Source organism: Orbilia oligospora (assembly GCF_000225545.1).
Source record: "Orbilia oligospora ATCC 24927 unplaced genomic scaffold scaffold00169, whole genome shotgun sequence".
NCBI lineage: Eukaryota > Fungi > Ascomycota > Orbiliomycetes > Orbiliales > Orbiliaceae > Orbilia > Orbilia oligospora.
This window is the reverse complement of record NW_011645726.1, coordinates 419,295-442,659: the sequence shown is the minus strand read 5'-3', so window position 1 is coordinate 442,659 and position 23,365 is coordinate 419,295. Positions and strand designations below refer to the sequence as shown.

Here is a 23,365-nt window from a genome sequence, read left to right as displayed (position 1 = left end):
GATATGGAAATATGAATGAGGTTAGCATAGAGAGAATCCACGAAACGGGCTTTGGTAGCTCTAGATGGATAAGTACTGAGTACTAGGTAGTTATATGAAAAGATGTCAAAGGGCTGAGGGTGAAGTAGCTAGACCTTTTTGGTGTAGCTGATATATATACTGGCTTCTGTATTCAAGTAGTGTATGTATGTGTGTCTTCCAAAATGACAAAAATTTACTGTCAGCTCCTTTAGCCTTCTAATCCTCTTCCACCATCGCCAACTTTATCACCTCTATCAATACCATCACCACCTTTCTCACAATCATCACCATACCTTCAATAAAAAGTTCTAAAAGCTACCAAAGACTGTGTTCCGCGTTCGCTATGGTCTGCTTACTGTCCGACTCCTGGGAGACGTCGTCTTCGTCGACTACGGCCCCTCCGACCCCTCCGTCACCGCAACCTCCAAGTCCTAGACCCACTCCTAATTTCTCCGAACCCACCGCCCGAAGCTTCCCTCCTAGAATCCCACAATGGGATATTCAACAAATAAATCCAAATTTTACCCCAACTTCGTCCTTCTCATTCACCTCGCCTCCAAAAAACAACCCTCCTTTTGGACCGAAACAACCTCCATCTCAAAGAACCTCTTTTAATCGAAAACCTAAACCTTCTTCAAGCCGCATTAGGATGGGCAAAAATTCTTCTGAAGACACAAAAGCTGACATCGATAGGATCCATCAGATACTTAGTACCACAGTAATGAGTCAAAAATACGCGACTTCCTTCCATCAGCAGCAAGTCTGCATGCAACCTAGTTCTCGAACATACACTTTCGATGATGCCGATGAAGATGGTGTCATCAACATCGCGATCGATGCTGAGCAACGTCTCAAGGATTTCATGGAATCCTGTAATAGCTGCGACACCCTCGGAGATCAAATGTCAAAGATTGTTCATGGCCAATGTATTGAGCTCTTCAGAGTTCGCTGTGATGAAGGAGAGAACGGCGAACGGCGAATCCAAGGGCTAGAGCTTGACCTCCGCCAACTCAAAAGGCCTGAGGTTGGACAGATGATAGGTGACTCCCAATCCGCTCGTATGAAACTACTGGAGGCTCGTATGAGGGGAACAGATAGTTCAACGGCAACAGTGGAAGAGGATGATGTTTGGCTCGATAACGATGAAGAGGAGGGTCTTGGGAGTGTTAGGCTACTCGAAGGGATACAGAGCATTGCCAAAAAATACCAAGATCAAGAGGGTGAAAAGCGTAGGCGTCTTGGTGTCGATCAGGAAGTTATTATTAGACCTACAGCCAAGGCTGGCGAGGAGACCAACTTTAAGGAATCTAAAGATGCAGAAAAGGTACAGTAGTCTCCTAGAAAGTTTCAAGTAACTTAACGGCTAATCAGCGTACAGAACGAAGACAAATCTAGGGCCTCGCCCTTAAGTACTACCAAAGCGGTCCCACTCACTCAACCACGCAACCGCAACTCCAAGCAAGGCTCATCCGTTCAGATGGTGCCACAGCCTAAGGCAAGTATCAAATCCTAGAGATTCGAAAATATAAGCTAACAGTACCTTAGAGATCTAAGAAAAAGAATAAGAAGAAAAATAAAGAGCGGAAGGAAGATAACAATGGAATAGAGATCACTAAAATCGTCACGCCAATGGAGTCTATCATCATTTATGATGCTCCAACCGAAGGAGATCTCTCCTTACGCAATCCTCAGACTGCGTGGGCTCAAAGAAAAGGGGATGAGCTCACCATAACGCAAGGTGACGAGCAAATCCCAACGAGTCCCCACAGCTTCCCAGCAGGGAATGGTGAGAGCGATATTTCTGGCTTGATGTATCGCAACCGCCTTGACAACGAAAGAGAGAAATACCGAAACCTCTATTCCGTTCAACCACCTCGTGGAAAACCCCGAACCAATGTCTTTATTCTCTATTCCACAGAAGATGAGAAGGCTAGCCCACACCATCGAATGGATATCTTCTCTCAGCCAGCAAACGAAAATAACTTCCCATCGCCGATGATGGGCTCTGTCAAACCAATTGATCCTGATGACGTTTTTGAAGAGAATGAAATGCCGATTTCGAGTTTAAAGCGTGTCTCTAGCGATAGAGAACACGGGGACAGAGAGCAACCGGGCGCGTTAATAATCCCCCCAAGCTCTACGCTTACGCACGAAGATATGGATAACGATGTTGCGACTGCCATGGAGGCACTCCAATTAAAGGATGGCGGAGCCGGAAATATCGATCTCGAGGCGACTCTTGATGTTTTAAGGAGAGACCAAGAAAGAGTGTCCGCGGAGATTAATCGCTTGTTAGAGGTCCAAGAAAAAACCAGGGATCAGGACCGCGAAGTCGATCTATTGTTGAGAGAGAGCAGTATGCCTCTAGTCAAATACACGATAATGGAGCCAGGACAGCAATTCTCTCTGTCGCAGGCTCTGGACGATCTCATCGACCTTGGGGCACAAAATGCACCAAACTTCGAGCCCCAGTCCCCAGGAGAACAAGGTGATGGCCAAATTTCGTCTACTCCCCTGTATATTCCATCGGATGGCTGCAAACTGCCTACTCAACAGCAGAAGCAGGAATGGTTAGATTCCATTGCTTCGTCCTCAACATCAACTACTTCGACAGAAGGAAGCGAGTTTGATCTCGGCGACAGTATAAGCCAAGCAGATACCTATCCTAGAGATGGGCACTCCATGATTTCTGATACCTCACAGGAGCCTCAAACTTTTACTACGGCTGAGGGATCGATGGCTCCTTTACTCACTCCGCATTTAAGACACCCGCAGGGTTTTGAAGCGGAAGTCCGCCCTAGCGTCTCGCTAGATGACATTCCCACACCCCTCGCTCACCCAGGTCCTAATGTGAGCCTCAAGACCATAAGGCCACTTTTCGAAAGACTAGGCTATGAATTCGAGAACCTAGATACTTCAATCACGAGAAAGGGTGGAAAAAAGCAAAAGATCAAATCGGGAGTGCTGAAAACGGAATGGACAAGCGATATGCAGGATGTGTTCGAGAGTTCATATCCGCAAGAGAAAAGACATGCAGACGGAGTTGAAAGAGCTAACCTTGAGGTATGTGGCAGCGATTTAAGCGTATCCGCGCTTGGTGTATCGGACAAAATCCAGCCGCTCCCGGATGCGAAATCCTCCGTTGAGGCCCATACGGAACCTGAACCCGAAGGTTTCAAGATCCCAACAGCGAGCTTCACGTTGGAGAGCGATTTGGTAATTGATATGGAGGCTCCAAAACGCAAGGTCCCAGAAACTCCGTTACGCCTCAAAATCCCCATGAAAACGCCCCTTAAAGGTATCTTGAAGAAAACCTCGCAATTCACAAAACTGACGGACGAAGGATCTCTTGCTATCGGGCCTGTCGGAGCTGACCGTGCACCAGACAAGGAATCTAAGGCGCTAAGGCGCTCTGAAATTGGAAGGCAAACGATATATGCTAAGCTGCCGTTTCCCGATGTCCCTTTCAATGGAATCGCCAACTCAGGCAAACCTTCCAAACCAACGGCAACTCCTCGGGAGGAGGGCAAACCAGGACCTCCTAAGCTTACAGAAGAACAGCAGTACGAGATCGCGGTAGCCAAACTATCTGAATTACCCGGATTCCTCGAGAAGGGTGTTAATGAGGAAGAAATTGTTGAAAATGAGGCTATCGAAGAGGGGCTTGCGAAAGAGGATATCACCAAAAAGGATCCCATCAACGAAACTGTTGTCGAAGAGTATTCTGAAGATGAAGATATGACTCTACTCGCCAGTGATGAATCCGATGAAGAGCCTGAAGAAGAAACGGAAGAACAAAAAGAAATAAAACGCGCAATTAAAGGGAAAGCCGTTGATCGCGAGACTTGGATGGGTTTAGACTGCAGGTTTTTTGAGTTAAACTCAAGTACACCTTTCGAGCGAAGGCGCCCATTTTCGCACTATCCGCGTAGGCCGATGAGACTTCAAGATGATATTATATTTGCCCGAGCCATTCATGAAAGTCTTGTTGAAGCCGAAAGGGACTTTGAAATTTGGAGGCGAAACGAATTAGCCGCTCAGAGCGTCGACTCGGAACAAGCTCTTACAGAAGATGTTAGCTTCGAGAGAGAATCACCAGCAGCCCCCCCAGAGGGAATAAATAATGCGGAGACAGCTATTAGCATAGAAAAACCACATACTCCCAATAAAACTTACATAGAACGGGCCTCAGCAGCACATCAGCCAGCTAACTCCATTGACAAAAATGAACAACTTGATACGCGATATCTCGCTACCTCAGCACTTGATGACGAGGACGATGACCCATTTTCCCCGGCGGAAGAACGGGCCCGGAAGGAAGCCGAAAAGGCAAAGTTATAGAGCGACAAAGCCAAGGCCGAGTATGTTCGACCCAAAGGGACAATCTGGACACCTGAAAAAATCAAGAGCGCAAAACAACGACAATCGGCACATAGACATTCACATTCAAATATTTCACAATCTCGATCTATATCTAATACGACAAATACTTCCATATCTTCAGTGGACAGTGTTATTACAGTTGTACCTCTTACACCAGAACAAATTCTTCAAAGCCCCGCAGAAATTTACCGCGCAAAGCAGATGGCGCTCATGCAATTAGAAACCGAATCCAAACTAGAGCTTGTCAGAAAAGCCGTTGCTGACGGCCTGAAAAAGTATGAGACCCCTCGTCGTATTAAATACGACAAAATTATGAGAGATGCCGAAAAGAAAAAGGACGCCGAAAAGAAAAAAGAAGCTGCCAAAAGAGCCCGGCAGCAATCTGTCCCTCGTCAACTTCCAACTCCTCCGAAACAGAAACTCGAAACTATTATTTCAACCTCCCCCGCAACGCCACGTCGAATACGACCTGGTATGTCAAAGGCCGAAATCGACCAAACCATGGATGACAACGAAGACTGGAGCGATCTTATAAACAGCAGCCCCAGTCCTGCGCCTAGATGGCAGCCACAATTCCAACTTGACGACACCGTGAAGATATCCAAACCTCAACTCAGAACTCTTACCCCTCTAAAATCTTGCCTTCGGCGACCAAAGCCCATCACAAGCAATACCGAAGAGTCTAAAGAAGCCACAGATGATAAAAGCCCTCCGAATCCCGAGAAACAAAATCTCCCCGAAACACCAAGGGGTCCTAAAATGTCATTGACCTTGGAATCTTTGCCAAACCCGAAAACCCCCCCAAGGACAAACATAGATAGTCCCAAGCCGTCCTCAGCAAAACGCATTCGTAAGCCGGGTCCGCCCCTACCGCCTCGCCCACTACACCATGGTATTTCAAAAGGAGACCTTCCACTCGCCATCGTCAGAAAGTACAAAATGTTGATAAATACTTTATGCCCCCCGGCATGGCAAATGCTTGAAATGTTCTTCGCTAAACTTAGTAGACCCGATGCTGAATACCAGAATAGGGATGAGCTCGTTGCTCTGGTATTCTGGAACTGCGAACGATCCACTGGAAGAAGGATGGCAGATATGACGGCGGATAGGATTTTGCTAGTGGTCGTTGATTATGTTACGCACGTGCTACAGGAGAAGGACGAGGACTGATTGAGCCTTGATATGAACTGATTTTTTTCTTTTCTTTTTTTCCTTTTTTTCCCCCCTTCCCCTCCACCGATGTACTTAAACGAGCTTTAAGGAACTATTCAAGACACAATGAAAAACACCATATTTAGAATTTTGGGCTAGGTTGTAGCTGCTCTGCTATATGAAGATACGTAGGTCGTGACTACGGCAGTTCTAGATCATTCTCTATCACTTAATACACAGTTAGTTAAGTTTCTGTACGTCAAGCCCATAAACGTACCTATAGTAGGGTGTACAGAATACCTGAATACTCCAATATATTCTAGAATAACACCGAGCTTTCCATGAACCGGCGCTTCTATAGCGTAACCAGATGACTCATACCTTTATGCTTCCCCTAGTAGGACGACCACATTCTAGAAACACTGCGGCTACACCTCTTAATACCTAGCTATTTAAATAAACCTCAGACTTTTGGTCTTCTCTTTTACTTTCATCCTTTCCATCCTCCTCCTTTCAACAACCCTCATCTTGAAGTTCACTATTAACATTTACATTCCTTTTACAATGTATATTACTTCTAACTTTGACGGGTATATCTATCCTATGCTAGACTATAGGCCTTTACCACGAAGGTAGGCAGAGCGCTATATCCATCGCAAAAAAACCAAATTAATGCTCCACTATTCAATAATACGACAATGGACCCAGCAGATGAGAAGTCTGGGAGATTTATTTGTTATATCTATAATCACCCAGGATGCATCATGATATCGAAGCTAAAGTCCAATTTAACCACATGCACAAAGTATCAAAAGGTGCATCGTCAGGACACAGGGCTTCAAAATCTGTGATATATATAGATGCTTTAACTTATATATATAAGCATGTGCACTAGCCGTATGTTTTACATGTGGTAGATAAGTTTAGGAATACCGAGGCCCGTGATGTTTAAATCCCAACGTCGAACAAAGATCTTTTATGTGGTGAAGCCAGATTTTTGGTTTTTTTGATACATCCATATATAAGAATATATCGTAATATATCTGCATAGTCTACCGAAGAGCTCAATGATGATACTTTCTGCGTATACGTCTAGTATGGGACACGAAAAGAGCAGAAAACAAGGGGGGAAATATTGCAAAACATTAAGAGCGACGAAATAGATGATTATTTGGATCAGAAGACTCGTCGGGACTTTTCCTGAACCCTCGCTCGGAGGACGCCTGATTCTGCTTCTTGTTCCATTAGTAGGTGCAAGCGACCTTAGGCCAAATATATAATATTTACCTTTAAACTAAAGACGTCAAAATATTACACTAAATCAACAATCGAATCGCCGACCCCATGCTCTGCACGGCTAGCTGCAATTTTCCTATGATCATAGAGAAATAACTGTGCTTAGACACGAAAGTTATGTAGCTTGATAAAGTTTCTTCCGATCGTGGCGATCTTTCAGAAGGCAAATAATTATTTTCGGCCCAAATCTAAATACCCAACTATAGGGGAATATGGAGTCTGAGTTCTCATTCATGTTGTTCCATTCATACTAGATCCTTCGAGTTCGAAAAGATGAACCTAATAATATTCAGGCGCGATCGTTGCGACGGCGTTCATCCATGAGAGTGCAAAAAAAATACATCTTCGAACCTCAGCTAGTACACAACCAGGCCAATCATGGGTATTCGTTCTTAATTCCACATATAAAGCATCGGGTTTTAACTAACGGGAATAATTTACTGGAATCAAGCATATGAATTTAGAATTGAGTATATAGTTATATTATATTGGCGTCCGGCCTTTGGGGTTCCAACATCAACAACCGATCGATTAACCCGGTTCATTATATATGGATATAGAGGCAACAGTATAACCTCCTGGGCTATCCAGGGAATAACAACATACACTATTCCTAGACAATTATCAACTTAGCGCATCCAAATTAGGGATAAGTACCAAATATCGACGTTACTGTAAATTGAATTCAGACGGCATGAAGTACATAATACCCATTGCGAATCTTTTGTCGAAAAAGAATTACCCAGTTAAAAAACTAAAGGTCATGGTTTATACCTATGCATTTAGCCAACGGCTTTCTATATATGTTCACCAAATCAACACTTTGAATATTATTCTGGACCTCTCCGGCCGGGAAGGTGTTAATCCAGAATGAACTACAGATTCGAACCCTTTTACACAACTGTTTAGACTCGACCGATGAAAAAATCTATATATTTTTCTCAATCTCTACCCTGCGAGTCGACCTGTCTCTGTTACCGATGACCGATTCCAAACTATTATCAGTTAACCCGGTACCATAGCTAGCGAAGCGTTCCGAACAAGATAATTATGTAAGGTATTCGCGAATCGAATTCACCGCGATTGAGCCCAGATGTTCTATGAAATTGTGCCCCTGGAACACCCTTTATAATTTAAGAATGAGAACACTTAAACCCATAAATATATATAATATTGAGGAACAACGACCAAGAACCCAATATGCACGCGAGACTGTGTGTCGCACTTCCAAACCGAGAATATGCAGCCTTCGACTTAATCTACAACAGACTGGCGGTGATGAATCCAAAATTTAAAACCTACAGGGGTGTTCTCGGTGTATAATCCACGAGCTCGCCTTGCCCTGAAAATGAAACAAATATACTAGTCCTTAACTCACCATACAAAAATCACACGGTAGTATCTTCGGGTACAAAGCTAGTCCAAAGATTCAACCTAAAGCGGTTTCGAATATTTTATTTGGGTTCGCAATTTGCATGTGTCATTCGGCCAAAGGTATTCAAATATACTAAGTGTCGAGCTCTACACCGACACATCTATAGAGCTATGTCTCACTATAACTATAACAAACTAGTAGCGTACCGATGATGCCGATCGCGGCTCAAGCCCCGAAGCCGCACTTGTCCCAAAAGCTAAGTTTCAATCTGAATCGCCTTTAATTAGCAAGGAGATGGCTCTTTTAACTTTGCTAAAGGCCCGATTCACTAGTCGAGTATGAGAGTTTAGGTCAATTTACTAATAGTAGCTCCTGTTATACGCAAATTTATCTTAGAAACCGATCGGGAAGGGTTTAAAAGAAAATGAAATATCGATTACATTGATATTAGCTTATAGGTGCCGACATGGCTGATGTAGAAATTAATTTGATAGAGATAGTCGAGATCTAGATTCCTCAGCTAGAGCCTGTCGAGAACTTTTGTAAATAGACCCTCTGTGAACTACAATTCCGGCCGTGTACCGTATCACTTGTGTTAGCTGTGATGTCATACCAAGTCAACCACGACCGGGAATTCTGAATAGAATAAACATCAAGTGCGTCCCGACGATAGATCCTAATAGTATACACCTCTGCTTCCAACCTTGCTTTTATTCTCTCGTATTTCACCCTGCGCATTCAAAGTTTCGGGAGGAAAAAAAATAAAAAATCTCAACCCCTGCTAGCGCAAGCGGGAGGCAAAAGGATAAACTCGCTGATTTCATTGAGGATCGAACTCAAGACCTCGACCGATCAAATCTCAAGATAGAGATTGTTAAGGTCGCGTGATAACCAACTACACCATGAAACCGTTGCGAATTCGTGATTGCAGGATTTCCTCAGCCCCCCAAGAATCATTCCAGAGACCTCTCGGTCGATATCGATATGCAGCGTCAAGCAGGTGAATGCTTGTCAAGTCGACTTTACGACTTCAAAGCAACACATTTGGTCCACTAAACGCCAAGCAATATTACTTTTAGATCCAACAGGCTTGACAGTACATATCAGATTCAAAGTCAGGGTAAAATATGTATTATCTAAGCCTCTTGGAAGAAGTTCGATGTCGTTCACCTAATTTACGAAAGAGCTTTTGTAGAGTCAACAACTTTTTACACGACTTCATGATCATCTCCAATAGATACATCTAGTACAAGTTCGCAGACTGTGTTAATCGAGTCAAAACATACGCATTCCCAACTCCATTGATTATCCTTATACCCAAAGCCTTCCCTGAAATCTATATAGCACCTCGAAGAGCCTCTGCAGATGGCCAACTAGAACCCTTGACGTCACCCGGCGCTTCAGAATCGGGACGAAACGGCGAAGACATCACTGCCTCGAGATGATTCGTACCCATTATTATATCACTTAAATACTGGTCCTCCGCACTGATAGTCGTATTGTCCTTCCCGCGCCCCAGAAGTCGAAGCCTCGGCCTAGTCAATTTATCAACATAAGCCCAAACACTTCGCTCTTAATTAAGAAAAAGCCTAGCCGGTTGTGAATACATAAGGAGCCCATATTGGTTTATCATGGGTAATCCCAAAACATTGTACTCCAAAGACGGAATATGGAAAACTCGATGAAGCTCTATTAGAGCAACGCCGTCGCGGCCGATGTTAGACATGGTTGGGACGAGGAGACGTATATCCCCGTATCCATAGATTTCATGACCTTCCTTCGTTAGCATATGGACCTTTTGGTATCTTACGAATTGTGAACGGTCCTGAGCGGCGTTGATGTTGGATGAGGTAGTGACCGCCCAATCAAGTTTGTGAAGACGGTTTGCTGGGAAGTCATAGGCATCAAATACAGGTTCGGGACCTGTGGGACCGCCCATTTCATAGGTGTGTATTAGGATCCAACTAAACGGCGAGTTTGATTGTATTTTAGTGCCTTGATGCCGCAAATATCCGAAAGTCGAGGGATGAAAGTAGCGTACAGGTAATAGATACTAGTACGCTTCAATCAAGAACTCCCAAGGCGTACGGCAGCTTTTTCCTGAGATCGATTCAAGTTCGTCTAATAACTCTCTTATGTAGCTACTATGTTAGCGCATTCTCAATAGACCCGATCATTCCTAGGGTCTTAGACCTCAACAACACCTGGAATTGTTCTTTGTACCTTTTTCCCCTTATAATTTTAGAGGTTCGCAGCGTCCAAATTGCTTCGTCGCCTAGGCTAGGCAACATGAGACAAAAGAATCGAAGGCAAAAGGGTGCGCGCTAGACGCCCTTTAAAGTGTTATATAGTTGTATTACCGAGGGATTTGATCCCATTCCCAAGCCTATTGGCGATGGTTGGTGCTGAGTCCGCATCACGCGCATTAATATATTGTGTCGACTGGATTTATTTTGAAAAAGAATATAGGAAAAGTCTAGTTCCGAAGATCTCGTCGTCAGAAGCCGATCTATAAGTTGGAGAAACGTGAAAAAGTCTGCTACTACAGTACTAGCCCAACTAACCTGAGGGTTGATCAGACCCACCGGCCTAGCATAAATGATCAAACACAGAAGCAAGTTAATTAAAAGTTTTGGGAATGTGAGGTATTTAAATATAAATTCAATTCGATGGGGGTATATAGCGTCCAATCACAACTACGACAGAGTATTATTATGTACAAAAACAATTAAGTGCCAGCAAACCTAGCTGCGCACTGAGATAGATATATACAGACGACCACACTTAACAAGCACCGTCGGGGCAACCGAAGCCGCTACCGTGGAAGCTTCCGGAGATCTTGACAACTTCGAACAAGGCGTTGATAACACCACCGATACCCTCACCGGCAATCAAACCAGAGGCAACGGAGGTACCATACATGTTCCAGCTGTTTGGAGCCTTTGCCTGCCAGATAGCCGCAACACCAGCACCCATGATCATGGCGGTACCGTATTGGGTGTATGGGAGAGTAAGAGCAAGGGAGAAAACCATGGTGTTTGGAAGCCAGTTGGCAATCTTTTCCTTGCCCTTGAGGTTGAGGATGTGGCGGGCGAGGGAGATGAGGACGCAGATGATTCCGTAGACGAGAGAGAAGATGGCAGAGCCACGTGGAACTGGGAATTCTGGGGAGGTGACGGCCTCGGTAACGGCACGCCAAGCGGCGATGGATGGAGCACCGAAGGCACAGACCTTAGCATCTGGGTTGAGAATACATGGGTATGCGGTGGCGAACAGGATGAACAAGCTAGGAGCCATGAAAATGGCAACAACGGATCCGACAATTTGGGCATACTAAATCAATGTTAGTAAAATCGAGGATACAACAAAATTAATATGCTCAAGAATGACTTACCCATTGCTTCCTGGGAGGGGTACGAAGAAGGTATCCAACCTTGAAGTCGTTGATCAAGTCAGTGGATTGGGAGGCGGCGGCACCGGCGACACAACCAGCCATCAAGTTGATTCTCTGGGCGTCAGCGACGCTGATGTGCATTCCCTTAGTAACACCACCGGTGGCCAACTGAGATGCCTTAGCGACAGTGGAGACAGGGGTAGTATCAGAGGCACCAGTGCACTGAATAGCCAAGAAGGAGAAGATGAAGGCAAAGAGGATGGAAAGGATAGAGACACCGATTGGGAAATGGTACATCTTTCCGAGGACGACACAGATGCAGACCATAGTGGCGACAGTAAGAGATCCCCACATCCAGAATGGAACTTGTTCGGAGGGCGAGAAAATGTCCTTGTCAGATACCTCGCTAGCCTTATCCTCAGATGGTGGTGCATTGCGATTCTTGAACTTTCCGACGGCACCTACGATGCTCTTGTAACCGGCGATGAAACCGGCACTAATGACCTTGTAGTTGAATGCCAATTCGGCCATAGAGACGAGAATCATGGCAAAGACACCAGGCCAGAGGAGCCAGTACCTAGGAGATACGTGATCCAAATTCTTGACGCTCATGCTCATGTAGCTCATCAATCCAGGAATTTCCTCGTTAACCTCTCGGCCGAAGGCAGCATTATACTTGACAAGTAAGGGGCCGACGATAGCCCAGGAGAAGACACCACCGAAGAAGAGGGAGAAGGCAGAGTTCAAACCAACGAGGAGGCCGGATCCAATGAAAGCTGGGGTGAACTCAATGAACCAACCCCAGCTGACAGCACCAATGACACCAGGAGCAGCGACTCCGCTAGTTTTGGCGATGGAGTAGATCCACCAGAAGATATGCCAATCCCAGAGAACGCCAACGCAGTATTGCGAAATGACACGAAGCAAGAAGGCAGCACCGAAGGAGATACCGAGAGCCTTAATCTTCTTCTTAGCTTGGCCGTATCCACCTTCGCCAGTAGCGTGCATAGCACGGATGGAGACAGCGGTAGCTGTGGCAGTTGGGAAAATCAAGGACAACTCCTTGGCGACATTGATGATGAAGAATTTTCGGAGCGGGACACTGAACGAGATACCGAAAAGGGAAGCGCAGAATGTGATAGCAATGAGTCTGCCAAAGTCATCCTTGGGATTCTCGTGCATCAACCCAAGATGGTAAAGAGCCGGGATACCAGAAACGAAGATCAAACCCATACCACCTAAAATTCTATTAGAAATCGATGCACGGCAGATCTTAGAGCCGGAACGTGTGCTTACCAGCAGCAGCAGCACTAGTCTGCACAATATTGTTTTCCATAGGGCCGAAGTGATCTGTCAGACCCGGGATCTTGAGCGGCGACCTGCTCATACCCTTCAAGATGGCGAAACCGAGCAAAGCACCGAAAAGATTGGCACCGAACAACCAACCAGTTTTGAGACCTAGTGGCATAAATGTAAGTAATCCAGGCATAACTACTAAAACCGTTCTTGTAGACAATAAACCTACCGAGGTACAAATTGGAGGCATTGACGAGGGCACCAAGAGCACATCCAAGGAATAGTGCACGAACGGTAAGAATGTGTTCCTCTTCTGGCTGGTTAGGATCAATCGGGAAGGGCGTATATGGATCGAGAACCTCGATCTCATCTGCGGAATCCTTCTCCGACCCAAGGTCGACGGTATAATCCTGGACATTCTTCTTCTCGTCGATCTGCAGCGACTGCCGCGATCCGGCGACTTCGACGGTGTCCTGAGCGTTCTTCGACATGGCGAACGATAAATCCGACAATTCCTATGTAAGAGACTGTTGGGGGCGGTACGATATGCGGCGGACGGACAGAGAAGAAAAGTATCAGAATCGCACCGGGCATCCTCACCTTTATGTATCTCTAGCCATCACGACCTTGAATGTTTATCTTCCCCGCCCAGCTAAACTCAAGAGGCTACACACCTAGTGCAACTTGGCAGCGAATTTGAGTATGCTTTTCGAGAAGTTGTCACATTCCTCTAAGTGGCATTCCTCACGCCTACCCTGATCCCAACCATGATAGAGCATGATCACGATAAACCAGGGAATAAACGACACGATAATCACAACACAGTTCTCAAAAGAAGAATGTGTAAAATCGATGCCAAGTACGGAGATGCTGTGCCTGGTCAATCCATTTCGCACCTCCCAGGACGGAGTGTTTATACCTAAACGGGAAGGTTCTACGTCGAGATAAGGTTTAGTGCGTTTCTATTGGCCTGTAGGAAACCGGCAAAGTGTGAAATACGAACGAGGGGTCGCCTGCTCTTGTACCCAGGTTGGAAGGAGGCCAAGGTGGTACCGCAGATGTCAACCATCCTGAATCGGAAGGAAGAATGTTCTTCCAGAAGGAACATCGATGGCGAAATGTCCTTTGCACGCCCTAACGGTTATGAACGGGCAGTCCGCTAGAAATATGTTCCATACAGAAGCAGGAACGGGGCCTGCCGAGGGCGTCCGAGAGCGTCCGAGGTTGATGTTTATGAATTGGAGCAACTTCGGATGTCCAGCGCTTAGCACGAACAGGTTGATCGAGGACTTTGCTTCCTTGGCCGACAGGCCTACCTATTTCTTGACCGCCAGGCTGCCATTCCAAGATGTCTTGGACCTGATGGTCTCAGCGGCGAGATAAAACATGTTGTGCGGAGTAAATTGCTATCGCGAGATAGCGGAGAGACAACGAATTGGCATTAACAGTGCGCACGCGACTCAATGTTGGAATACCGAGGCTTTTGACGGTCGGCCCCTTAATCGCATTCGATCTTCGAGTCTTTGATTCCGCAACAAAGAAATGGAAGGTCGTTGGAACTCTGTGTGGTATTTTCAAAACAACACACTTTTGGTTCACAAAAGCCGCCGGTTCCGACTGAGGTGCCGCCATTCCCCTGACGAATATGGCCAATGGGCCGGGGGGTATCACTAATCGCTAATGATGGTCCTGGCACCGGATACCTCGTGTTTGCCCCGCATTCATTGAGGGTCCCTTGCTAGAGCCAGCACTAGACTCCGAATTCAAACCCTCCACAGACTGGTCGTCAATAGCTAATGCCAAAGGCCAGAAAGGCCAATTGATTCATCTGACCTACGACTATCATTTTAACGTCTTCCAGATCAATACTTACTCCGACGGCTGCCTAAACTGTGGCCACAAACCTCTCAAGATAAGACCAAAGGCATCATCCTAGATAGAGTAGCATGGGTGGGTAATATTAGCGAAATAGCCCTCAGGATTTGACCAGTCTTAGAGAATCCAGATCCATGATTGTGAGACGCTCTTGTGTCGGTTTACCCTGGCGTTGGGATCTTGTAACATCATATCAAGCCATATGGTGCTATCGCCCCAAAGATACTCAAGCACCTTCCTATTGATTACTGATAGATTACACAGCTGTCCATACTACCCGGTAGCTGTCCAAACCTGATCCACCTGTGCTAACCAGAAAAAAATCCTCTCCACTCCAGCACAATGTTCTCTATAGATCTATGGATCCAGGTAAAGGAACTAGAATGTATAAGATTAATCAAATCTTTTGCCAGTGGAGGCAAAAGCAGAGTTATGACGTCGTTGAACAGGTTATTCTTTAGCTACGTTCCACAATGGTACTACTCTCGTAGCAAAACTGTGAAATGGCATCATGATACCCAAGTGCTTCACGAGTGGTAATACTGTATATCGTAACACAAGTAGGGAAATCTCTATTAAACTACGCCACAGGCACAAAACCCTCCCAGCCACCTCTCTATATCCTCGAAATTTAAACCGCTAGTTCGCCACCCCCATCCCGATCCTTGCGATTGATACACGCGACCTGATGTTCCAGATCATCCCTTGCCACTATTTCTAAGTTCATGCAAACGCCAGGGCTCCCAGTGATCCCTCGTATTTAGATCCGGATTTACAAATACCAAGCCGTCTGCCTAGGCCCGATACATAGGTAATCGAAGCTTCTATGGTTCCTAAACATTTGTCGGTGTGTTTTCTGGTATACTTTCGCAATCTGAGCGTTCGATGAGTTATTTATTTGCCAAATATTCCTATGATAAGAGTAACCGACCTTCCCCGCTTCGCTATGCATAAACACTGCTGCTAGTATACTACACATGCGGGTCTCGAGAGGGGATATTGTACTATCGCGGGTTCCGGGACGAAGAGAGCCGCTTGATCAGTAGTGAGCTCATGAGGAGAATGTGATACGATCATTACAAAAACCACATTACACCACATCACTTTTGTATCTTATCGCAACGCCTTGAGATCGATGTAACCTTAAGCATTTACAGACTGACAGATAATCTACATACTTAGTGCTGGTCTGGCTAGACAAATCATCCTGGAGCATTCACCAGCCACAATGTTCAGTTGTGTGGCGTATATGTGGCGCAACTACTCCAACAGATAACCAGGTACGCTAACACTGCAATTCCGATCGTCTAATAATTACTCTGATTTTCAACATGGCTACGACCAAGCTAGCCTACCAGCTCTCTCTCAAGTAGCTCCCGGCAAGACCCATCAACAAACTTTGGCCACCACGTATCCACAGCATAGCTCCTCAACTCTTCAACAAATAGGACCACCCTCAAGGTCCCAAGAAATGTCAATGTATCCCCAATAATCCACGGCCCTGCAATGACCTATTCCCCAGTTAGCGAATGCCTTTAGGAGAAGGCAACTCTACTCACAATTCCATTTGTCTCCTCGTATATAAGATTGAGGTGCCAGATGTGTCCGATTGTCATAATAGCTGGCACAAAGGGAATAATATCATCATTCGCTCCGATTTGCCTCGCCTTCAATAAGACGGCTGCCCCGACAACAGCTGCTTGCGTTTGAGCCTCTTGTAAATCTCCACCGGCAGCCTTTATTTCGATCACGCAGAATGCTGGCCTCAATTGCGAAGTCCGCTGCGCGGTAGGGGACAAACTTTTGTCAACTGTAGATGGCGGAAAAACCTTCTTGCGGCAGGTATCCGCAAAAGGCGATGGAAAATTTGAATTTCCTTCGATAATCAGATCGGATCGCAAAGTTGGAGCACCAATAGGCGTGACACTCGCCAGCAGTTGCCGGTTTTCTCTAAAAAACCAAAGTTAGCTACGACTAGCATATATATAACATATCTTTTCTCTTCCACCTACATGCCACTGATAATTAACTGCTTTTTGGATTGGGCTTCGCCTGTGGGTATACCCTGAAGCACCCCGTTCACGTATGTCGACCAAGCACTTTCACCTGCGTCAGTATTGAAATGTTCAATCCCCATCATGCACTGATCCTCCACGTGGCCGCAGAAGTTCTTGCGAGGTGGGGAAGAATCAGCGAATAGTGAGGGTCCAAAGAACTCAAAGGGGTACTCTGTCTCAAGGGCAGCCTGGATAATATATTAGCAAGATTGGACCTTACACTACTTCTGGATTGATCTAAGCCATCTTGCCTTTTTTGATATATCAAGACAGCCCTGAAGAAGCCTTTCAGGGTTAACGCGATTGCGAAATGCTGCAACGACTAATGGTATTGACCCCGAAGCGAGCCGATTGTGGTGCCCAAATATAAAGGATGGTGTGCATTCTGCCATTTCCGACCTCCGAAAGCCCATGGTAGTTTGTCCAGTAGCTTTACTAGTCACTGATCGTTTCTCAGGGCTTGTGCTCCTAGACTTTGATCTCAAGTTCGACTTTTCGGGGCTCGAATATCTCGTGCCGCCTGCCGATTTGTCCGGACTCGACACTCGGGTCCCAGCCGTGGACGTTGTCCATTTGGCACTGGCTGCAGCGAACTTGCGGCTTTCAAAGATGATATCGCCAGAGCTCCTAGACGGCTCACTACTCAATATCAAACTTAGTCGTCTTTTCTGGGGTGAACTAGGTCGAACTGGAAGAACTTCGGCCACATCCTCCATACTATAAGCGTTATTACCCCCATCTGTTTCTTCCCCACGTTGACCACTCCAGATATCCCGTGTTCTCGTTTCATCCTGGGCAACTTCATGACCAAATTCGTCTCGAAAATCCATATTGTGCCTCCGTCTTTTACGTCCCCTGACCGGTTTATTCGGGTGTGATATCGGTGGTGTTATTTCCACACCCTGTAACCACCTGTATATCGAGGCGTCGAGCATTACATCGTCGAATGAGTCCCACCTGCCCTCAAAAGCGGGGTCGGGCTTTTTACTTGGGTCCTGCATGTGTTTGCATATGCGGCGTCCACCCTCACTCTGTGCGTCGGTATCTCCCCATCCGCTACCCATAGCCCCCGCCGTTTTACAGTCAAGAAACCGTTTCCCGAAAGAATGAAACGATCCTGCTTATGTTATTACCGTCTACTTCTGCCTCGGGAAGATCGATATCCAGCGTGGGTTTGCTCGCTCAATATATTCTTGATGTTGAACCGTCGAATTCGCGAAGTGTTAGAAGGAGCGAGTTGCGTTGATGCCAGCTTTGGGTACCGAGGTATGTAAACAAACAACCTCCTGGTAACGAGTATTCGATATATTCCCAAAGAATATATGACAGCTTTGTGATCAATAGTGTCCCCCTTCTAAGAATCCAATCCCTAAAGCTGCGAATTCAATGATGGTCCAGTAAATCGCAAACCCCAAAACCCCTAAATACAGAAAATATCAATTCTAAACTCAAGAACCCGGATTCAGGACGAATCTTGCATTATGCACCCTGGCCTGGTTCGAGATGACGCCAATCAGCGTTCCAACCGACACTAGCCGACTTGTCTAAATCCAACTCACAACGCATTCCACAAACACCTCGCCATCTGCTTCAAAGACTGAAAACCCTTGTCGATTATTGCTACCCTTTCCCAACCCGTCGCAACAGTTTATTAATGATAATAATCATTCAGGTGATTTCCAGGTTCGTTCACAGCTATGGATTTGAAGCTGCCATATGACCTTTTTTTACTCCGCCCACAAATGGAGAAACTCGCCACGTGTCCCCGTAACCCATGAGCAACAGATACCACCGAATATCCGCTATCAATATGATTGCCTAGGAGTATATCCGCCTAACACGCTAAACAGTCCTGACACTGCCCGTATAACGCTTGGAGCCACACTTGCTGTTGAACTGACCTTGCCAAATTAATCGCTATAAGAATATCGGCGATAGGGTTTATTATCAAGTTGCTCTATCATGGTATAGTCAGATTGTCACGCACAGTTGATTCATGCCTAGCTATCTTATTTGTATCTTATCAGGGCCCTTCAAAAATAGATATATATTATCAAAAAAGCCTCGGCATATTAATACTAAAGCTATTGGCCTGCAAGCCTGTAAAAAGTACATATGAAAATGTTCCCATGAAAACCATTCAGCCTCAGGGGAGTAACAATGTAGATCTTCCTCCATAATACCGCTCTCGTCTTTGCCAGAACCTCTAAATTGTTTTTTTCCGCGCCTTTATGTTAGATGACTAGTACTAGTGTTGAAACCTAGAATGTACTGATAATGCAGTCTCACACTATCAACCTTAATGTAGTTGGTAAATTAAAAGGTTACCGATAGTGAGTGATGGTAATTATAGGCTCAGGCTCAGTGGAAACCAATAGTACTTTCCCGGGTGAAATTTGGAGAAATCAGTAATTTAGCTCCTGTCGCGAGGGTACAGGCCCGAGTATGAAGGCTATAGCTTGTTGACACGGAACGTGACCCAGCTATGGTATTTAGAACGCAGGCTGATTGACGCAGAGATGGAGGTTATAATTCGGTCGAGTCCCAAGATACGAGCGCTACCCCCAGTGGGTGATTGAGAGAGAGTTAGCTAGAATCTGACGCTTCGAAAGAATAAACAATCGACTACCCAGCGGTCGAAGTTGTAGTTGGTGTCTCGTTTAAAGAATTTCTCGCAGTCTTTCTCGTATATCCTGCTCTTAGTAATCTAATTTTATAAATACAAATTTATAGCTCAAGTACCTTGACACCAGGCTATATTCCATCACCACCACCCTTCTAGATCTCGTTCTTCTGGCCCTGCGGATGAAGCGATATATATCGCGATCCAGAAGATAATTTATCCAAGGATGTCATGAAGGGATTTCTTGACAGAAAAACCGGCTGTGAAATAATAGAGGACATCTTAGTAACCAGCCTAAGTGAAAAATACCATGTTATTCAATAGATATCCTTCTGTGAATTTGAATTTCTCATGTAGAAAGTCGTCGGCCTAGGATCAGTCTCGATCTCCGAGTGTGTTGGGGTCCAGGTTCCAACGTCCTTGATTAGTCACCACAGCTGTGTAACACGAATACTCCCGCTTTTCCCGATATGGACGATTTTTGGTTCTGCCGAATGTCCGAATGAGGGATAGCGCGGTTTTGCCATTCAAGCCCACAATTTAATCCTCCTACCACGAGCCCGAACCTGGAAGACACTCTTTCCACGATCCATTCCACCAGGATTGAAACAAGTCGGACCTTTCGTTTCTACTACGACCCAGGCTCTACTTTATTATCTGCTTTATTGCCATTCTTCCCCAGCTTTCTTAATCAAGATCATCGCAATGGAAGAAAACCATCAATGGATTCAAGCGCTTGAAGATTTCAATCGTAGAATTTCTCAGCCTTGTGCAGCATCAAGCCTTTCATACCAAGAGACTAACATAATACATGACCCTCAACACCAATCACTTGATGCTATGCAGCTAGATTGGCCTCATCTCAGCTCAGGCTCGCCTGCCAGCGAAGCTGACCCGAACTTTGATATCGATGGCTTCCTACAGGAATCATACAACATCCTAGGACTCAGCCCTGGAGAAGAGGTCATTCATAACGCAGGCTCTCAAAACCCTATGGCCCTAACGGGATTCAACTCTGCTACTCTTAATCAGACTCCTGAGTCAGAGTATAGCGGACCGGGCGAAACCGTTCTAGCAATACCTCAGTCAGCCCAAACTTTGAAACCATTGAAAGTGGTCCAGCGAAAACAGAGAAAATACCGCGAAGGTACTAGGTACCAAGCTAAGACATGGAATGAGGAGCCGTACTCGAAAGTCTTTCGTCTTGAGAAGCAGAAGAAACGTTCCCGTACAAGTGAAGAAAATGCAAACAAACGCCTAATAGCTAAGTTTAGGCCTTGCCTCCCATGTTCTCGGTCCAAAAAGAGGGTATGAAGAGCTTTCTGTTTTGAGGGATATATCGATACGATCACCCTGGTTTTCGTGTTAGCTAACCAATATCTCTCCATTTTTCAGTGCAGCTATAATTCTGAGAATCCAGGGGAGTGTTGCGCAAGATGCCAGCGACTAGAAATGAGCTCTTCTTTATCTACTTATCGGCTGCCTTGTGTTCGAATTCACCTTGATAAAAATATCTTGGGATTCTCGGGTATGTCTCACCAAGTTCTATCAAGCAACTTCAACCCATCAATCCCCTTCTCGGCATCTAACATTTGGCGTAGGACAATTGCCAGCCGCGATAGCCGGCTCACGAGCTTATATAACAAGCGCTGTCGAAGGAATTATCAATTCGGCCGGAAATTTTGAAGAACGTTTCGATTTTATGGCACTTAAAATGCAGAAACCCTCTAAAACGAAACACCCAGCGATTTCCAAAGAAATAGTCGCGTCTGGATATGCATATGTGCCATTTATTATCTTGGGTGTTTTCGACAAATTGTCCGACGATGACACTGATCACACTAAGCCGAGATATATATTTTCCCAACCAATATATTTGGCTCTACTGTCCACAATAAACCCTAGAACCATAAATTTGTCACTTAACAGGTTTTGGCAAGGTGAACTCTCGCTCAACGATATGATTCACTTTGTTATAATGGTGGATGCGTTGGAACATATCATATCGGTAGCGTATCACATGATGAATCTCTTATTGGATTTCACCGCCGATTCACGAAACTTTTTTATTTCGGTATCTCCAATAAGCCTTTACTGGCGTCATGTCAGTACCACCCATATCAACTAAACTACTAGAGCCATCTAATTTTTTTTCCTTCGATAATAGGTTTTGATTAGCAACGTATTGACGCCTTTGAGAATCATGACAAGACTTGCTCGGGAACGCTTCTCCCTCAGACAGATGTCTCCCACCACTTTCATGTCGAACATAAAGTGCGCATACCGATTTTTATACGATTCTTGCCATGCTTCTGGGAACAGGGACGCACAACTGACCACAGAGATGCCGTTCCCAGACCCTTGCAAGCTATACGATCCAGACGTAATTGGTGAACTTTCGCCAACACATAGGATCTTTAAACCACATTTTACTTATCAGCTCTCCCGACTGGGCCCTCCCGATATTTGGCAATATTTTGAAATAGTCACATTTCCCCAGGATGATAGCCTCTTCCTCTATACATTACATTCAGTTGAGATACCTAAATCTATCGACGCTTCACGGCAATTCTGGTGGATATTCCTAGAGGTTGACTAAAGGTGGAAATTTCGTGATAGGAAAATAACTCCATCCATCTTCATCTGGCTTACTAGATTAGAGCCTCCTCATGTATTACACGGCGTCTATTGACTAGCGGTTGCCCGTATTTATCGGGAATTAATTCTAAGCGTTTTATCAGTCCTGTTTTCTCTCGTCCCTATTTTTTGCTCTTTTTTGCGGCGGGTTTATGAATTTTCGGGTCATCAAGCCAGAGACTAGCTCTCAACCATACTTAAAAGCCCAAACTGAAACCATATACAAGGATGTATATATCGATATCTATATGTTATAAGGAGTACTATGGAATGATTTTGCGAAATTCTGACCTAAAAATATATAAAAAAGGTCGAGCGTCGAAGGCACTCTGTTGTTGCTGTTCCACCGGGTTTGATAGCGGAGTAGTCTCGAAGCCAGACGCACCAAGTAGTGGCAACACACCTATTTTTTGGTGGCTGACCCGGCGTCTGGCTTCGAGACTAATAGCGGACATATAGGTTCAAATCGATATCTTCAACACAGCTGAGGAGTTTGGCGATGAGATAAAGATTTAAAATATAGAATCAATAGCAAATTCAATGAAATGCGGAAGAATTTAAAGCTTATCTTTGTAGGAGAATCGAACCTATGGAAATTAGCTTAGGTTATGGCAACTCCAGGACATTTCTTTATATCATACATAATGCAATTCTACATATTTTGCTCGGACGGGATTTTACAAAAGAAATAGTAGAATTTTAGAGCTAGGAGTAATTTATCTCATCATACATTATAAAAATATAGCAAGTTATCTCTTTCGACCAGAAGTCAACCCCTGATTCTGCACATTCCTAGGAATAACTTGATAAGCTCCAATTAAAACCATACCCCCAGGGACATCCGGAAGCAAGCCGTTGCTCTTAAAAGACAATCTCAGATCCTTCTCAGAACAAACCGGGCCCACAAAATAGGCCATTTCACCCACTTTCCTATAGCTCGCAATAATGCTTTCATATCTTTGAGTTATGGCTGCAAGGCGAGTAGATGGGTATACTTGATACGACAGTGGTAAAGCTATAAAAATCCCCGGGTTTCGAATCGTTATTATCTGGGTTCCTTATCTAATAAGAAGAAATATATTGTACTTACGAAGAGGCCAATCGTTGTAGACTACCGTGACCCAAAAGGGGATTTCGTTCACAGGCTCCTTAGGGGCGGGACGTGGCCCATTTCTCTTGCAAAAGGACATTTTTATGCAATTAGTGTATAGGTCTGATTATTTTCCTTTCCTAGATAACATCAATCTGTGAGTATT

At 45.1% G+C, this 23,365-nt stretch overlaps 7 protein-coding genes across 7 annotated transcripts; 3 read left to right on the top strand and 4 right to left on the bottom strand.

The window, feature by feature from the left end:
• Window positions 1-364: 364 nt before the first annotated feature.
• AOL_s00169g125 (uncharacterized protein) lies at window positions 365-5,574 on the top strand (the record flags this gene model as incomplete). Its single annotated transcript, XM_011127482.1, has 4 exons — window positions 365-1,345; window positions 1,400-1,501; window positions 1,567-4,355; window positions 4,533-5,574. 4 exons carry the CDS (start codon window positions 365-367, stop codon window positions 5,572-5,574), a joined length of 4,914 nt encoding a protein of 1,637 aa, XP_011125784.1.
• Window positions 5,575-9,563: 3,989 nt separating this feature from the next.
• On the bottom strand, window positions 9,564-10,166 carry AOL_s00169g124 (uncharacterized protein; the record flags this gene model as incomplete). The annotated part of the gene is made up of 2 exons (XM_011127481.1): window positions 9,564-9,762; window positions 9,835-10,166. The coding sequence occupies 2 exons, from the start codon at window positions 10,164-10,166 to the stop codon at window positions 9,564-9,566; spliced, it is 531 nt and encodes a 176-aa protein (XP_011125783.1).
• An 845-nt stretch (window positions 10,167-11,011) lies between these two features.
• Window positions 11,012-13,408, bottom strand: AOL_s00169g123 (uncharacterized protein; the record flags this gene model as incomplete). Its single annotated transcript, XM_011127480.1, has 4 exons — window positions 11,012-11,560; window positions 11,622-12,859; window positions 12,918-13,079; window positions 13,147-13,408. The coding sequence occupies 4 exons, from the start codon at window positions 13,406-13,408 to the stop codon at window positions 11,012-11,014; spliced, it is 2,211 nt and encodes a 736-aa protein (XP_011125782.1).
• Window positions 13,409-16,138: 2,730 nt separating this feature from the next.
• Window positions 16,139-17,913, bottom strand: AOL_s00169g122 (uncharacterized protein; the record flags this gene model as incomplete). The annotated part of the gene is made up of 4 exons (XM_011127479.1): window positions 16,139-16,303; window positions 16,352-16,742; window positions 16,805-17,037; window positions 17,149-17,913. 4 exons carry the CDS (start codon window positions 17,911-17,913, stop codon window positions 16,139-16,141), a joined length of 1,554 nt encoding a protein of 517 aa, XP_011125781.1.
• Window positions 17,914-20,177: 2,264 nt separating this feature from the next.
• AOL_s00169g121 (uncharacterized protein) lies at window positions 20,178-20,922 on the top strand (the record flags this gene model as incomplete). The annotated part of the gene is made up of 3 exons (XM_011127478.1): window positions 20,178-20,706; window positions 20,747-20,780; window positions 20,868-20,922. 3 exons carry the CDS (start codon window positions 20,178-20,180, stop codon window positions 20,920-20,922), a joined length of 618 nt encoding a protein of 205 aa, XP_011125780.1.
• Window positions 20,923-21,675: 753 nt separating this feature from the next.
• AOL_s00169g120 (uncharacterized protein) lies at window positions 21,676-22,071 on the top strand (the record flags this gene model as incomplete). Its single annotated transcript, XM_011127477.1, has 1 exon — window positions 21,676-22,071. One exon carries the CDS (start codon window positions 21,676-21,678, stop codon window positions 22,069-22,071), a length of 396 nt encoding a protein of 131 aa, XP_011125779.1.
• A 787-nt stretch (window positions 22,072-22,858) lies between these two features.
• Window positions 22,859-23,299, bottom strand: AOL_s00169g119 (uncharacterized protein; the record flags this gene model as incomplete). Its single annotated transcript, XM_011127476.1, has 2 exons — window positions 22,859-23,124; window positions 23,200-23,299. The coding sequence occupies 2 exons, from the start codon at window positions 23,297-23,299 to the stop codon at window positions 22,859-22,861; spliced, it is 366 nt and encodes a 121-aa protein (XP_011125778.1).
• Between the last annotated feature and the right edge of the window lie 66 nt (window positions 23,300-23,365).